At 40.0% G+C, this 17,261-nt stretch overlaps 3 protein-coding genes across 9 annotated transcripts; 2 read left to right on the forward strand and 1 right to left on the reverse strand.

The window, feature by feature from the left end:
• The first annotated feature begins 368 nt into the window (after positions 1-368).
• On the forward strand, positions 369-7,957 carry LOC119226896 (interleukin-18 receptor accessory protein-like). 5 transcript variants are annotated; one of them, XM_037485265.2, is made up of 12 exons: positions 369-654; positions 734-923; positions 1,120-1,285; positions 1,371-1,539; positions 2,214-2,291; positions 2,548-2,683; positions 2,806-2,954; positions 3,351-3,488; positions 6,457-6,567; positions 6,654-6,797; positions 6,870-6,985; positions 7,561-7,957. In XM_037485265.2, exons 1-12 carry the CDS (start codon positions 570-572, stop codon positions 7,804-7,806), a joined length of 1,728 nt encoding a protein of 575 aa, XP_037341162.2. In that variant the 5' UTR covers positions 369-569; the 3' UTR covers positions 7,807-7,957. The 5 variants fall into 5 exon arrangements, with proteins under 5 accessions (XP_037341162.2, XP_037341171.2, XP_037341180.2 ...); XM_037485274.2 differs by having other exon boundaries at positions 7,573-7,957; XM_037485283.2 differs by having other exon boundaries at positions 6,511-6,567.
• Positions 7,957-11,377, reverse strand: LOC119226928 (PEST proteolytic signal-containing nuclear protein). Of its 2 annotated transcripts, none has more exons than XM_037485322.2 (5): positions 11,234-11,377; positions 10,349-10,578; positions 10,072-10,149; positions 9,931-9,986; positions 7,957-9,788 (listed from the first exon to the last, which is right to left on the reverse strand). In XM_037485322.2, exons 1-5 carry the CDS (start codon positions 11,280-11,282, stop codon positions 9,677-9,679), a joined length of 525 nt encoding a protein of 174 aa, XP_037341219.1. In that variant the 5' UTR covers positions 11,283-11,377; the 3' UTR covers positions 7,957-9,676. The 2 variants fall into 2 exon arrangements, with proteins under 2 accessions (XP_037341219.1, XP_037341230.1); XM_037485333.2 differs by having other exon boundaries at positions 10,349-10,575; positions 11,234-11,376.
• A 363-nt stretch (positions 11,378-11,740) lies between these two features.
• Positions 11,741-17,261, forward strand: stk16 (serine/threonine kinase 16). Of its 2 annotated transcripts, none has more exons than XM_037485303.2 (8): positions 11,741-11,874; positions 12,300-12,418; positions 12,893-13,112; positions 13,197-13,330; positions 13,800-13,887; positions 14,547-14,675; positions 14,780-14,901; positions 15,529-17,261. In XM_037485303.2, exons 1-8 carry the CDS (start codon positions 11,869-11,871, stop codon positions 15,665-15,667), a joined length of 957 nt encoding a protein of 318 aa, XP_037341200.2. In that variant the 5' UTR covers positions 11,741-11,868; the 3' UTR covers positions 15,668-17,261. The 2 variants fall into 2 exon arrangements, with proteins under 2 accessions (XP_037341200.2, XP_037341208.2); XM_037485311.2 differs by having other exon boundaries at positions 11,810-11,906.

Here is a 17,261-nt window from a genome sequence, read left to right on the forward strand (position 1 = left end):
TTGAGACCAAAACCTAATTAGGATTGCTTTTATTTATTGTAGTAATGAACATTTAAATTATTGTATATTGATCACATCAAGATCATAATTTTGTGACCCCAGACGACAAAATCAATTAACATGTCAGCTGGGATCAGCTGCAGCAACGAAAGATAACGGATGGGTAGGACATAAGACAGGGCTAAATAGTAGTTATATATAAACATTTATTGTACTGAGTATCCAATACCGTTTTTCTCCACAAGACAGTGGACTTGTAATACCACTTAAGATTTGACAACTCTTATGTTGTTCAAATAGGAAGTGGTGAGCAATCACAGGAAAGACGAGAAGTTCCTGTAAAACTTTTTCAGTGGCTACTAAACAGGATGTTCTACTACCTTACGATCTACGTGTCCTGCAACAATGTTGCAGCTCGGGTGATAAGGGGCAAAAAATATCATGGCGGAGAAAATACCAAGAAATCCACATGTGGTTATGAAATAGAACGATCGTGAAATTTAAAGAGGCCTCACCTTATCAGCGTCGTGACTGCACTTCAACCGACGTCTACAGATTAGTGGCACAGGATGCGAACTATATGTGTTCTGTTTTCTTTTATCTTTCCCATCTTCTCGGAGGGATGCTGTGGAAGCTGGCGAGACAGAAAAGCAGGTACGGTGCTTTTAAATGTGGGTTTAAAAGGAAGCATGTATGTAATTATCAAAAGTGTCGTATTTGTCTGACTGTGCAGCAAAACGAGACGACAACCAGCACTACAGAGCTGTTGAGGGGGAGATGTTTTTGATGCCGTGCATCGAGTCTGTGAGCAGCTGCAACAACGCAAAGTGCTCCAGGACCGGAGAAGGAGCTGAAGGCACCTCTTTTGACTGTGGGACGAAGTTCTCGGTGGAGGCAAAACATGCTGGAAAATACACATGCAGGTAAATAATCGTGTTCAAATTTAGCTCCCAATAGAACACTTTTTTCCTTTTCATGTAAAGTATAGCGTTGTCAGGACAAAATAACAGTTGATAGTCGCAGCTTTAAAAACCTTGTTGGTATACTAAATAACAACATTATTTTTTTGTGTAAAATGTGATTTAACTTCTAGCGTATATTAAGGTTGTTGCTGTCCAGTGGCAGCACGTTTTTGTTTCATCTACAGGTGGTGAAGAGGTCAGAGAGCAGCCTGGGATGCTTCCTGTCCAAGGAGAGCAGTGTGGAGCTGGTCGATAGTAAAGGTGGAACGGTCCCCTGCCCCGGTCATACGTGTAGTAACAACACACATGTCATCTGGTACAAGGTGAAGAACACACATGAACAAGGTTACACTATGGAAACATTTAAATTGCTGCAAAAACTCATAACACTTGTGTTTTCTCTTGCAGGATAAGGCAGCCATGTCGAGGCAGAAGAGGCCGTTTTGTCTGAAGAGCGGAGGGTTATATTTATGCACAGTCACTGAACATGATACAGGGGTGTATTTCTGTGATCGACAAATACGTGAGCAAGGAGTCATCTGGACTTTCAGGAGGGCTGTTAACGTCACAGTAATACGTGAGTGTGTCTGTGTGTGAGTGGTAGTGAAGTTTGTTTTAAGACAATACAAACATATCATAATTATTTGTTTAATATAATACATTTTGTCCAGAAAAAAAAAGAATCTGAAGTATCTTAACAACTACAGGTTTTTTATATTGCTCATAACCAAATGTTAGCATGCGGCTGACGTTCAAGTAAGATGTGGCCTTTCTCAATCTGAGTGTCTGTACATGTGCACCTCTAACACCTTTAACACTAGCACGCTAAAGGGACCAGCAGATCTGTTGCATGCTATTAGCATTTAGCTCAGAGCACTGCTGCAGCACAACCTCACGGGTAAAAGAAGATGCAGTTATGCTAAAGTGGTCAAATTAAAGAAGGATCGGTTTTAAGGTCTCCTGTTAATAAACTTAATTACTACACTATATACGCCATACTTAAAAAGGACATTCACAACAATTTCACTTGTGTTTCACTTTATTTCTTAGTTTGGTGTTTTCATTTAGGCATTTTAAATATTCCATAGACAACTTGCCTTAACGGTTTTATTAGTTGATTCCACTAATCATACAAAGTGTTTCATCTTCCATGTGGATGTTGCTGTGAGTCGAAGCGGTGTACAGGATGTATGTTTCTAAGAGTAAACCAGAGCGATTATAATGCCGATCTTTCCGACTTTATTTCCCAAGGCCCAACAGCTGACAACGTAACTGACCCTCCCAAGATTCTGTATCCAAATGGAAACGTAACAGAGAAAGTTGAGCTTGGTAAGTGTGCACTAACGTTGTCACTCAGAGGTAAACACTGTTGCTACTAAAATCATCCTGAAACTATATCTACAACGTCAGTCCAATGTTGACTGGTGGTATGGGTGACTTTTGATTCTCGACATGTTGCTGTAGCTTGCATTTGGGGCACATATCTGCCCTGACAATCACGTGATGGTCTCATCATTGTTTAAATGACTAATTCTGGTCACAGTGCTAAAGTGTAATGGTGATTATGTTTTTCCACCTGTTCTAGGTTTACCTCACACGTTAGAGTGTGTGGTACATTTTCTTCTTGAGAGACATTTTCCGAGGAAGGTGCTGTGGTACATGAATTACGGTGGCAAGACAGACAATATGACCCTGGTACCAATGGAAGAGCAAAAGCAACAGTCAGTAACTGCATCACTTTCATTATGCGGCGCCAGTGATTGCTTGTACATTGTAATATTGTGAGCTTAAAGAAAAGTATTTTTAAGAATTCCAAGTAGCTGAAATTCTTCCCATAATTCAGAGAGAAGTGCGAGAAATTCGAGTGCAAGGTGATTGGAAGAGCCCTCATTAAGCAGGTGACTCCCCAGCACTTGAACCAGAGATTTACCTGCATCGCCAGCAATAATGTCAGCGAAAGAAGCGGCACCATTCAGCTTAAGGACATTAGAGGTACTGATGTTTCATTATTATTAATCATTTCTATTATCCTGAAATCTAGTTGTTGGTTTAATGGCCTGCAACTGGCAGTGCTTCAGCAGAACTGCTGTCATCGGCACTGTTTTCATTGTGTTTTTCAGTAAACTGTATATTACCTACCCATTACCAAATGATAGAATGGCTAGACAAGAAAGCGGTGATCAAAAACTAAAAGAGCTAAAAGGAGAGTGAATACTTGACCCAAACATGACTCTAAATGAATGTTCTAATGCTGTTCTCTGTCTGCTCTATGTGTAACTCGGTAACTTCCAACAAGTTCCCCGAATACACCTGGTTCTAAGCTGTGTTTACAGCTTAAATACTCAAGTCCATTATTGATGCTTTTAATAATTTTTGATTGTGTTTCAGTGAAATTGTCCTCGCTGGTTGGGTACCCCGTAGCTTCATTGCTGTTGGTGGTTGGTCTAGGAATTGTTTTACAGGTGAAATGGCTGGAAATACAACTTATCTACAGATCCTACTTCCAACATAGAAAACATGATGGAGGTTAGAATGCAAACCACACACACGCACACACACACACACACACAGGTTCTTGACTCATATGCATTTCCTGGTGACTTACCAACATTAACGCAAACCGCTAGCAGCCTGATCTGTACTTTTACCCTAACTGTAATCTGAACCTGATCATAAACTACATCATCTCTAAAGTGTATTAATTTACATTATGGGACGTGCAATCGTCCCTATTTTGACCCTTCACAGACACAGACAATATTGAGCAGAAACCTAAAGGCAGACTGCTTGCATGCACACTCTGCTCCCTGTCAAAGGATGTGGGTTAATGTAAACCCAGACCTCAACATCGTACTCCACCCTACAAAAAAACAAATGTAAATTAAAACTGCGAGCAGCGGTGAACGGGCCTTTGCCTCTCCTTGCATGTCGGGGGGCAGCGGTCAGCCGGACACACGAGTCAAAAAGAGAATAAAGAGACAAAATAAATCACTCTGGTCACTCGGGCTGGTATTCAAACTTGAGTCTGTGGTTTCATAAACAGAATCCACCAACACTAGGCTATTGCCGAGTTGCAAAAGACCTGTAAAAAGTAAATGAAATGTAGCAAAGACAGTTTATGGAGATCGCAGAGTAATTGTTACGGGTCTCGGGGACGATGACCAAAATAACAAAAAGATGTATTCCTGTAAAATAAAAGTAGAGTCTGAAGAGCAAAAACCACAGCAACTTTGTCTCGTTCTCCAGATTGCGTCTATATAATATAATTGATTCAACACATATACAATTTACATCCAGTGCATTTTTCTTGTCCTGTTTATGTTATAGATGCAGTCTAAATCAAGGTCAATTTACAGAAATATCCACCTGTAATTACCTTGGCTGTTATTACTGCCTAATATAGTTCCAAATGACCAACTACATAAGGAAAATTTTCACACACCATATTGACTATCATAATCGTATACAACTCTTATTCACATATGGACATTGCACTTTAGCATGTATATTAATTAACTCAGCATGTACCGAACCATATTCTCATGTAATAAACCAAAATATGTACAACATGACAAATTAAATCCCTGTCCCTGAATACTGAACAAATATTACATTCTGGATTCATTAAACACATTTTAAGTCACATCAGGAGTCTTATTAAATAAGTTGGGGCGATCTACAAAGTGCAAAACCTGAATAGTGGTTTAAAAAAAAGTATGGCTATGCTGCAAATCGACCCCGTGTCTCTGGCACCAGAAGCCAATAGCTTAGCAGAAGAGCTATCTGCTCAAATATAATTTCGTAATCAAAACGTCAGTAAAATAGGATTGGTTTGTTTTAGAGCATAATCCTCAGAGACTTTTTAAAGTCTCCCTGTAATACATTTGTTAAAAAATGACCATACTTGTAGGTCAAACAGGGTGTCGGCGCTGCTTCGTCGAAAACTTCCAGGGAGCGCTATGGAGGGAATTTTTCACTTTTGATCCAAAACTCCACATCAGGTCTGTAAAGGTCATCACTTAGGACACTCACAGAGGTTTTCAAGAGTTTTGGAGTTTGCCAAAGCTCAGAAGATGTGCTTGAACTTTCATGGGAAGATGGTGTCGTCACGGCAACAAAGTTTGTCAAAAACTCCCAATATTCACTGTAACCTATCATCACAGTCTTTAGGTTTATATTCCCAGATTTGAAGTGGATCAGATTAAAGTGCTAGGAGATGGACATCTAACTGTAGAAATTTGCATTGACCTAAGCCAATAGGTGGCGCTATACTTTTTCGAAAATCACTGCATGGCAATACTTATAGGCATCATGAATAAACATTTCCAAACAGGACGCAAGATCACGCCCAGGTAGTTTTATTAAAACTCTTGATTTTAATAACTTTTGACCCCACGGTTGTCAGGATCAACTTGCCCGATTTTGAAATGGATCGGATCTAAACTCTCGGAGGAGTTCGTTCGTTTGTAAATGCAAGAAACGTAGGAACGTGCAAAAAACAAGCAGAATCACTATAGCGCCCTCTAATGTTCAAATATTCTGGGAAAATTTGGTGATGTTCTAAGACTCAATGTGAACATGTCCTATAGATTTGGTGAGGACAGGCCTTATACTTTTGAAGTCATAGGTCTTTCCTTTTCAGGCCACACCCCTTACAAACTTCGTTGGTCCATAACTTTAATGAAAAATGAGATATCAACATTCTTGATCAACAATGATCATTTTGCCGAAGATTTGGTAGCGCCTGGGAGGAGTTCGCAAAAAGGTGTTTTTCACAAAATTCAAAATGGTGGAAAAAAATGCCAGGCGCATTTGCATACCATGATTGACTTTTTTGTAGAGCACATCCAAGAGCACCAGTGTGCAAAGTGGGAAAAAGTTTCCCCATAGGGATCGCTTATGGGGGCCCTAGAGAGAACTTTTTTTTTATCCCCTAATGGCGCGACCCGAAGAATATCTAAATTTTTCGCACTTCTGAAGCGCAAGCACAAATTCAAGAGTTTTTGAACATGTAAAGGCCCCAAAAATGCGATTGAAGAAGTGAAATAATAATAAGAATTCGTGCAAACACAATAGGGCTTCGCCCGACTTTCAGTCGGCTCCGGCCCTAATGATATTATACGCTGCTTTACTATTAAAATATAGCGGCCACCATGTGCCCAAAGTTTAATGTTTTTTTAGCTCTCTTAACACCGAAACCCGTTTCAAGTGAATGAAAATATTTTGTGCAGTTTTTTTTACAATATTCTGGGGAAATCAAAAGTCAAAGCACATGATTCACAATCAGGCTGCATATTTTCAAGTTCGCTCCATGTGCTGGCAACGCTGTGGGTTGGGTCAATGTGTCATGTACACTACTTTACAGGCCTGTTGAGCAACAGCAACAATTACCAACAATTATTAACATGTGTTACTACAATTACAAACCAAATTCATGTGAGAAAAAAGTTGCATTTTTTTTGTTTCAAAATTGTCTTTTACGCCCACCAATCAGATGAGAAAGAGTTTGACGTGTTTCTCTCGTGTGTGTGGAGCCCGCCCTCGACAGAGGTGGGGGGAGTTTGGACCCTTTCCTCCCAGAGAGGACCTAACAGGGATGAGGAAGGTAGGCACATGTTTAGTGCATGATATCTGGATTTTATTGTCATGTAACCAAACTGTGTTACGATAAAGCAATGATTTCATCTGCAGCATGTTTAGCTGGCGTGGACCCGCTGATCACGAGGGAGGGTGTGTCCACCCTGGGGCCGCTGGAAGTGATGCTGCCCCAGGTGTTAGAGGACCAGTGGGGGTATCGCCTCTGTCTACTGGAGAGGGATGTCGCCCCTGGAGGAGGTCAGAAGATCAACTTTGTGTTTGTGTGTGTGGACCGCAAATGTTCCTGATGGTTTCCATTTTGTATTACAGCATTTACAAATGATGTGGTCCTTGCAATACAGAGAAGCCGAATGCTTATCTGTCTCCTGTCGGCCGACTACCTCTCCAACAGCAATGCGGTGTTTGTGCTGGAATCGGGAATCCAGGTAGGAATTACATTTCCTCAAAGGAGAATGAATGAGTGGACTTGTAGCTTCTGGGGGATTCTGCAGGGTTCACACATAATTAAAAGGAATGTAACAAAAAAAGTAAGACCAAAAAATGTTATTTAATGCCGGTTCTGTGTCCATACTAACCAAAGTATGAAAGTGTAATGCAAGTAAAAATCTCATTTGTTGGTACTTTCCAGCAGTAAATTAAATTGCTTGATTGCAACCAAAACCCATACAAGGGGATACGATCAATGCATGGAGTCATGTACGAAATATAACCTTTCACGAGAAGATTTGGCTAAAATTGATACATTTATTCTCCATTATGAGAGAATGAACTTGTCTTCTGGGTTCAGTTCACATTTAGCTCAAATCCTGACTGGAAATTTAAAGTAGCAGCATTGCTTTCCTTTTATTGATTTTCTCAAACTGAAAAAAGCATTGAGTGGATCTATGTATATTGTGTTGAGTGGTTGAGTTTATCTTTGACATAATGTGTATAATTGTATACGTTATTTTTGCTGAAAACACAAATTATTATCACTGATATGGTCCATTCATAACTTCAGGCTTTGCTGCAGAACTCTAGCCTGAAACTCCTGCCGATATGGACCGGCAAAGCTTCAGCATCCCTCGCGCAGCCGGACACCCCACTGCCCACGCTGGTCCAGAGGGCCTTGAAGGTGCTACCGAGTCTGGATTGCACCTCGGGCCAACCTTCCACCAGCTGTTTCTGGAGGTCTTTGAGGAAGAATATGCCTGATCAGAGAGCAAAGCTGGATTCACTCATGCCAAACCAGAAGGTTTCACTCTAACATGATGGACGTGGCTGCGTTCTGCACACACTGAAGCAATTTGTCGCCGGGTGGAGAGATGAATGAAGACACATGTCACGGTGATTTACATGGTGATGCAACATTTTCAAATGTCGGGAGAAGAGAAATGAGTCACCCTTCATCCCATGCTCAGGGCCCTATGTGGTCTGGTCTTTATTTCCATCTCAACCAAAACAACTTTCAGTTAAACAGTGCAAATACATCAATGATCAACTCTACAAGCATTAAAAACAAAAATATTTGCTAAAGGATGTCTACAAATACCTTGATAAATCCCTCTCCAAAAGGGTGGATGCTATTAAGGGGGGGGGGGGGGGCTTAAAACGTGGGTGTATGTGTAAGGTTACATAGAGAAAGTGTATGCTATGGAACTTTGTTATTGAATTTCATGCAGACATGTCAACAATAAATATTTGACACAATCATTCAACACTGATGTATAAATGCGCAATGGAGGGTTGTTTGATGAAACAAGACCCAGGTTCCTTTGTGAAAGCACAACAGTCAGATAACCCACCAAGGAGATTATATTTTAGATTACGGGAATTTACAAGTCAGGCACAAGAGAAGAAACAACATGTATTGGAACTGGCATTATATTTCAAATGCTTTGGTTTTCTGATGTTAAAGTGGCAATGAAGACTTTTTATTGCCTAATTATTGCTGAGCTACATTGTAACCCAACAATACAGACACCTAACCCCAAAACCAAAACATAAGAGTTGTTTTACCCGTACTGCTTTTCAATCTATTTTGTTTAAGCGCAGGTTGCCAAGTGGAGAGGATATCAGCCGTAGAGAGGTCTGCCAGCTTAGAAATAACTATATGGTACCCATAAGTGGCAAAAATATATATGTGAGTTTAAAAAAAAAAACAACGCTTTGACCACCAAAAGGTTGTGCCGTAGAGTCATGTTACATTAGAAAGCAGACAGACAATTCTACAGGAACTTTCTCCAAAACTAGGTACGTCAAAACAACCTAGATTGATTATTAGCACTACATGTGAGAGGAAGAATATATACCAATTTGTATTTTGGAGTGAACCGTCCCTTAAATATGTTGCCAGCACCCTTGTAACAGCATGACTCCACACAGTTGCTGACTAAAAAACATTAGCAGTCTTTTCATGGTAAACATCAAACAAATTACACTCTGTAAAGCAAACTTAGAGTATTGAACAAGCCAATCCAGAGATACCGGCACAAAGCTCACACTAAACAAACTGCCCATGGGGGCACAGCTGGTGAAAATAAAAGGGCTGCACATTAATGTTGAGAAACTAACTGAAACACAAAACAATCAATCAACAATCGGTACGCTGAGTCTAAGACATTAGCGTGCGATAACACAATGCTTAAAATGTACATTTAAAAATGAAACAGTTCTATGTACGTTTTTATACAAATATTTGATGAGCGACACTTGCTGAGGACCACGCCCAACTGGCTGCAGAAGGGAACAAGCATGTCACAAAAGGGAATAAGGACTGCAGATTTATTTTTCCCTTTCCAGCTGAAAACCACCGTATAATTCTACACAGTTTAAACAATAGTTGGGATATTCTCTTTGTCCCATTTCTCTAGCCCCCCAGTATGCCCCTCTCATCTAAGAGGGTTGGCACACTAGTACTTCGCCCCTCAGCTAGCATCAGCCAGTAGTGGTTAGAAACGTAAACTTAAGTTCAGTCACTAATTATAGAAAGCTAAAAGTATTTCTCATTACATGTCCACATTGCTGAGAAGTTGTCAAAACAGGGTACAGTGAAGAATCAATTGAGCCTTCGTAAATGTCTGAGACATGGTTTAAACCATATTTAATCCTCCATTGGTCAATACTGTGGTACTCATTTACAGCTTGTCGGATTGGGACTTCATCTTCCTCTCCCAAAGTTTTTGATGATCAGAGAAACCCTGCTTGCCCTTGTTAAAGGAATTAGGTCCCGCAGATGTTGGTGTCTCTCTAAAAAAAAAACAATAAAATAACAATGTCACACATAGCTTAATATGGAATGTAGCATTCACTCAAAAACATTCAAAGGCTTAATGTTTTGATAAAAGCAGGAAACAATTGTGGAGTACACCATTTATCTTTGTGGTTATACCTGCCAATGTTCTTCATCCTCATCTTTGCTTCTGGGGGCATCTCCTCAGGTTCACTCTGCATGGAATGAGAGAGCTTTAGTAAGTCTTTACAGGATATCTACTTTGAAATGGTGTGTGTGTGTGTGTGTGTGTGCTCTTACATCGTCTTCGTCTTCATTAAAAACAGACGCCAGCCCAGATTTCTTTGGAGGAACTGACGGTGCAGGTTCTTTGGGTTTCTAGAACAGCAGGATAAGCAAACTTCTTCACAATATGCAAAATAAAAATATATTAAATGTGAGGTTTTGCATCCATTCTTCACTTAATGGATAAAATAAATCCATTTTATCAATGGACTGATGAATGGATAGTGGTTGCAACGACAGCGACCGTCCAACAGTGTTTCTGACAGTCCCCTCTGCAATGGTGCACACTCACTGTTGCTCCAAGTTTGATGGATATGGGGATGGACTTCTTCCCGATCTGACTGCTCATGCTAAAGCCTATCTTGGAGACTTTGCTGGGTGCCGGAGGGTCCTCTGAGGACTCGTCCTCATCTTCAGGTGTGAGATGCTCGGATGTGCGTTTGACGGCGGTCCCTTCTCCTCCCACAGTGCTACAAGAGACAGGCTTAGTTTTCACTCTGCCCCCCTCCTCCTGCGGCCCTGCTTGAGGCAAGACAACTCAACAAGGTGAACAACAGTTTCCTGTCAACTTGATAATAATAAAAACTATCACCTTTACCTCTGGGGCTAATTTTACATATGTCTCCACTAACTAACTGCTGGTAACTTTAGTTCATATTATCGGTTAACGGGTCTGTGTGTGGAGAAACTATGTGCAATGGTATGCTTAGTTGATTAGGCTCCTCCAACGTAGATTAGGGTCGGAGAGCAGATACCGTTGACACGCATTTGGTGTCATTAACATGTGCTAACTTGGATTGGCTGCTTGCACACTAGCTAACTTATGCTAATGCCATGTTTTCAAAGTAACATGGGATTCTTCTGCTAAAAGTCAGTGTTTGCTTTAGACACTGTTAAATGTAAGGTAACTATAACGCAGTAGTTACTGCTCATCGCTTTTACACAGCCAAATGGACAACGTAAATACAAACCACACTATTACTCCGCGTTAGCATTAGCTAGCCAATGGTACATAGCTAACATTAAGTTAGCTAAACGTCAGTGCAGTTGTACGAACGTTTTCTCTTAATAACATTAGCTAGAGACCTTTTCAAGGATAGGCAGCGATTTGAGCTGACGCTTAATACTCAATACATTGCTCAACCACATTTTGACGTTAAAACAGCACAAATATCACCTCCGTCTTCGGTGCCACCTCTTCTGTTGTGCTTGTAATCCGCCATCATTTCTTATGTGAAAATTCCAGCTTGTGCCACTAAACTCCACAAGCGCTGTCTGACTTCTTCTCCTTCTTCTTCTTCTGTTGTGTGGTTCTCAGCGGCACCTTGCATCCGTGTTGTTGCACATGTTGTTGCATTACTGCCATCTTCCGGTTTTATCATATTTGACCTACTTTCCCAATCAATCCCATTGCTCAGAAGAAGCATATTCCTTCCCGATTACTAACGTTAGATCAATTAGCTTTATTCAATTTGTAGTGAAACACGGAGAGTTAAAAATTTTTTTTTTTACGGTAATGATGAAGAACGTCCAGTACAACTCGATATTTACGGACATCCTTTTTGAGGATGCCCAGCTTGCACGTTTATGTCAAATTAAGTTATGCATTTTCTGTGGGGGGGCAATACTGAACACGTCGTATGGATCAAACTCTAGACTTGTTCGTTGATTTTCTTTTTGTATCTAAAAGTGTTGAATTATATCCGTGGTCTCCACTCCGAAACCACGGAGGCGGTAACGCGCCAAACGCACGTGTTTGCCAGCCTCCTTAACACGCCAAGAAGAAGAGCAGGAGGAGGAAGATGGAGAAAAATGACAGTAAGCTAATTTGGTAAACAGACAGCTAGCTGGTAAGAATAAAGACGCAACGCCACCATTTACAGCATAGCTTTCATATGTTGGGCTTTTTGTTTGTGAGATTACCAATGAAAAAGACGAAGCGTTTGGGGCTCACGTTAAAAATGGACGTTTATGTGGCATTTTGGCAGTTGTAGCAGCTAACGTTAAGCTTATGTTTGATGTCGCTCAGGTGCTAAGCTAGCTGTTCAAGCTAACGTTTGTTGACAGTTTGTAATCTTTCGTACCATATGTTTCTCGACAGTCGACCAATAATAATTAATATTTTAGCCAACGTTAAGTAGCTTAGCTGAGTAGCACTTTGTTATTTTCTTTATTTCTCTCTCTGTCTCCTCATATAACTTTTATTTATTTGTCCTCCACCATTTGTTCTGTATTTCTCTCAGGCCCTTAAAAGCTTGGCGTTAAACAATGTCAGGATGGGGCAGACCCTGTGCATATGCTCCCGGGGCTCAATGACCATTGAAAACAAAAAATATTACTTTGTCCAGAAACTAGACGAAGGGTAAGACAATATTTTAACGTTGAAGATTTGAGCAACACTTGACTCCACCTTAACATTTCATTGTGATTACTTTTTTTATTTTATCACATGTCAAACATGATCATTGGTACAGCTGGATGGCATTTTCAAAAGGTACATGTGTGTGTGTATATATATATATTTATATTTATGTATATATATATATACACACCATACATTTGTCAATACACTTTTTTTAAAACACATCAATAGGCCTCACAGTTGCGCACATCTTCATCTCAATGGCCAACAGGCACTTATTTTATTTTAAATAAATTCCACATCTACCTCGTTACAGCTAATGCTATTAATCCAAGTCCACAAATGCACTACTTATTCATCTTTGAGGCACATAAGTAATACATGTAGTCCATAAATATTATAAGAAATCATTTATCCTTTAAAATGATATAACTGTAATCTATTGAATCATATCTCTCTGTGTCCTCTCTTCAGAGGGTTCAGTTATGTTGATCTGGTGGAGGGGGCAAAGGATGGGCGCTTTTATGCCTTGAAGAGGATCCTGTGCCATGACCGTGAAGGACATCAGGAGGCTCAGACAGAAGTGGAGATGCATCAGATTTTTAATCACCCCAATGTTTTGAGTCTGGTTGCGCACACCTTTGCTGATCGTGGAGGCAAGACTGAAGCCTGGTTACTTCTGCCTTATATCAGGGTAAGTTGGTGCAGCAGTTAGTATGACCAAAATAACCTTGATGAAAAACGATCTGATTTTGATACAATGTGTTTGTGTAAACAGAAAGGCAGTCTATGGTCTGTTCTGGAGAAGCTCAGAGACAAGGGGAACTCGATGCCTGAAAAACAGATTTTGCAAATCCTGCGCGGCATCTGCTCTGGACTTAAGGCCATTCATGAAAAAGGCTACGCACACAGGTATACTATCTTCACATTTCCCAGCGTAAAGACTATTTGAAGACATCTTTCAGGCACATTTGTAAATAAATAGTGCATTTGTGGACTGGCTTGTCCTGGAGTCATTTCTGATCATGGTATACATGCTGCACTGTGTTTTAAAAACCAAAAAGAGATTCAAACGATGCATACACCCCAATTAATAGCCCAAGCATCTCTACGGGCTTTAAATTTATCCAACAAGATTTTTTTTGCCACAGAATCCTTTACATAGCGAGCCATAGTTGTGAAAAAAGCCTCCAATAAATATATATATATATATATATATATATATATATATATATATATATATGAACGACTTCGGTTTATTAGATTACCCCATCCTTTAACGTTCATGGTATTGATTACTCACAAAATTTCCACTGATTTGTTCCTTAAATTAACAAAGTTACAGCCATTTAAATGCTGTGCATCTGCTGTAATTTGACAGAGACCTGAAGCCCACAAATGTGCTTCTGGATGAGGATGACCGGCCGCTTCTGATGGACTTGGGCTCTATGAACCGTGCGAGGATTGAGGTAAGTCTATTAGGACTTAGTTCATAGATTTGACTGATCACTGGAGAAGCATTGATGCTATTTGTCGGAACCCATTAGTTTAATTTCAGTTTGAGGATCACTTTGTTCTTCATGCAGCAAAACCTCTGTGAGGTTGGATTGGTTAAAGAACAGGGGGCAACACTTTGACTATTTTGTTCTGTGATATTAAAAAGTAATCTTTAACGTTGATGTTAAATCAATGCTTTTACTGTGGTGAGACGTTTAAAATAAAACGTTCTTACATTCACAACCAAGGTATGAAAGCGAGCTAAGAAAAATAGGGTCAAGTGGGTAATTTCAAACTAATTCAATTTAGTGACGACTTATCCTGTTGCAGCTAATGTCGATGCTTTATTATCTTTGAAGGAGAGAACCAATTTTTACCTCATATAAAAAACATAATTTATTATAAATTTCTCAGAATACAGTTTTCCGCCTGGAGGACACTTTGTAATGCTTCCATATACATTGCTCTGGCTCACTTTCACGCATTTGAGCGCAGAGAGAAACTTGTACGTTTGTCATGATCTTTTTACAAGTTAAATTGATCGTATTTGTGCTGGCAATTGAGCTGCTTTTTGTTTTCAACTTCTGTGTGTGCGCCTCCACATGTTTCTTACCCTGTGAGTTAATTTCAGGTCAGAGGAACCAGAGAAGCCATGACCATTCAGGACTGGGCCGCCCAGCGGTGCACCATTTCTTACAGGGCTCCTGAACTCTTTAATGTAGAGAGCCACTGCATTATAGACGAGCGCACTGATATCTGGGTAAATACTGACCTTCATTACTGTCTCTGAAACCATGTGCGAATGCTACAATGGATCCTTTACTTACAACTACTTTCTCTCGTCTTGTTTTCTCACTTCTCCAGTCACTCGGCTGTGTGCTTTACTGCATGATGATGTTGGAGGGGCCGTATGACATGGTATTTCAGAGGGGGGACAGCGTTGCCCTGGCTGTCCAGAATCCAGTCACCATCCCACAGTCTTGCAGGTCAGTTATAACATCGCCTTGCAAAGTTACTCGAAGAAAGCATCCTTTACTGCCACGGAAAGTGGTTGGAAAAATCCATTTCATGCCTTCGGGCCAGGTTGTACGTTTAAATGTGATAACATAGGTCTACCTTGAGGCGAATCAGGTGAAATTAAGCACCAACGATAACTTAAAAAATGGTCGTAACTCACAAATTAATATGCCAATTATGGAAAATCATGAAATGTTGACATTTTGAACGAGCAGGAAGTGCAACTGCAACTTTACTGGTTGGTGGCAACATACAACTTCATTGCAATAATACTATTTTCCATTAAGAAGCAAAAATAAAGCCATTGTATTCTGGTGTAGCTGATTTTAAGGATGAGCTTGTATACGAGCGGTCACAAAGCTCAACCAATTATTATACAAGATCATCACTTTTACACGGGGTCAATACATCATTATTATTTTATTGGGTTTCAACTCTTCCTGGAAACTATTTTGTGCAAAATCAACAGAATTGATGATGATCCTGTGATTGGTGCAAATGATGCATAATTGTTTCAAGATTAAATCTTCAGTTGTATAACTAAATGAATATAAAACTTAAGTTCTAATTGGTTTTGTGTTTTTCCTTTTGCCCAGCTACTCACAGGGTCTGCAGATGCTGCTGAGCTCCATAATGGTGTCGAATCCCCAAGAGAGACCAAACATCAACTGGGTTCTCGACCAGGTACAAGACCTGCAGAGTCGCAGCCCCAACACCCAAACCAACATGGTCTGATCTTGCACTGGATGTGGGATTTCGGAAACCTTTGCACACACAAAAGAGCATCTATTATTTTGAGCTTTAGTGTAAAAGCCTAAGTGCTTAAGTTTAGGGAGCGAGGCAACGTTTAGTTTAAATAATCGAATCCAGCCTGCGAATCCCAGTGGATTCTTGTTGTCCTTGTTGATTCTGTCTGAAGAATCTGGAGCCCCTGCAGTATAACACATAATGATTCTAATAATTCCGTGGCTTCACCTTTTTATTTTTTTCAACGTCGAACTTAAGCTAGCAGCCTGTTATATTAGCTTAGCATAACTACTGAGGGTGTGGGGGAAACTGCTAGCCTTCTCACACTCTCTGGTTGTCATGTCTTGTTTAATCTGTACTAAACCAAAATGTAAAAAACAACAAAGGAGAATCTGTGAATATCATTTGTGAGTTATTGAGCTTTATGGCTGATTTAGTTACCTTTAGACAGCTAAAGAGCTGCCTGTTTCCAGAGGTTTAGTATACGTAGCTAGACTCACCATCTGCAAAAAAAAACATATTTCTAGCGATTCCTTTAAGAAAAAGGAAGAAAAGAAACCGTTTTCGTCTTAAAATTGTAATTTATCAGAACTAGAGGGATAACGTAAGTGGTTTGCCAAACTTTCCGGTGTGTGAAAGCTACTCGAGTACATATCAGATTTCATTCCCTACATAGGAGTATGCTCCGTTCCCTTTAATTTGAATCTTGATCCCTTCGTTTTGTGTGTGAGTAACATTGTGGTTACCATGGATATCCATTTACACCTCCAGCTTCCCTCACACCGTCACTAGTGTCTGTCTCTACGGTGTAGCGTTTACAGGCCGAGTGTTCTTCACCTGCAATGCTGCATTTAAACACACAGAGGTGCTCCACCGTCACGTCCCCTGCTCCACATGCTGATGTTTCTGTGCAGGGGATATTGTGTCAGTGGGCTGTTTTGCAAAAGACATCAAAGAGTGTATGTTTGCATAAAAAGAAAAGGGTCAGTCACTTATACCATCAAATAATAACTTGTGTTTTGTTTATGGAATGTTTTTATTTATTACGTCAATCTGAGTCTACGTCTTCACTGCATTGTCTTATCAAACCGTTCTTCCATTTAGCGCTCTGCTCGTGGTAAATTGTGGGTTTCCTATTGTGTGAATGTGGACTCATCATTTGGTTCTCAGGGTTCACCCACATCTCAAAGAGCCAGGTAGTCTGAAGCAGTAGACCTAAATGTTTCAATTTTAACGCATTATTAGATAAATGTAATACTTTTGGGCATTTAAGATAAATGCTTTTGTTTGTAATGCAGTGATATTGGGAACACAAATCCTGGGTTGTAAACTTATACAATTGTTGGAATGATTATTGCTATGCGGTTTGAATATATGATCCTTTTTAAGTTTGCTTATGTCGGATGACTATGATTTTTTGTGTTAATGGCGAGTTAATACGGATGTCATGCAGCTGATAAACTGACTAAGTGTATTGATGAAGTTCAAAGATAATACGTAATAGTGTGTTTCTTGATTATGGAAATGTTTGATCTCTGAGTTATTGCACAGTAAAGGTTAAATAAACATTGGATACGCAGCA

The sequence above is a fragment of the Pungitius pungitius genome, chromosome 4, assembly GCF_949316345.1.
Source record: "Pungitius pungitius chromosome 4, fPunPun2.1, whole genome shotgun sequence".
Taxonomy (NCBI): Eukaryota; Metazoa; Chordata; class Actinopteri; order Perciformes; family Gasterosteidae; genus Pungitius; species Pungitius pungitius.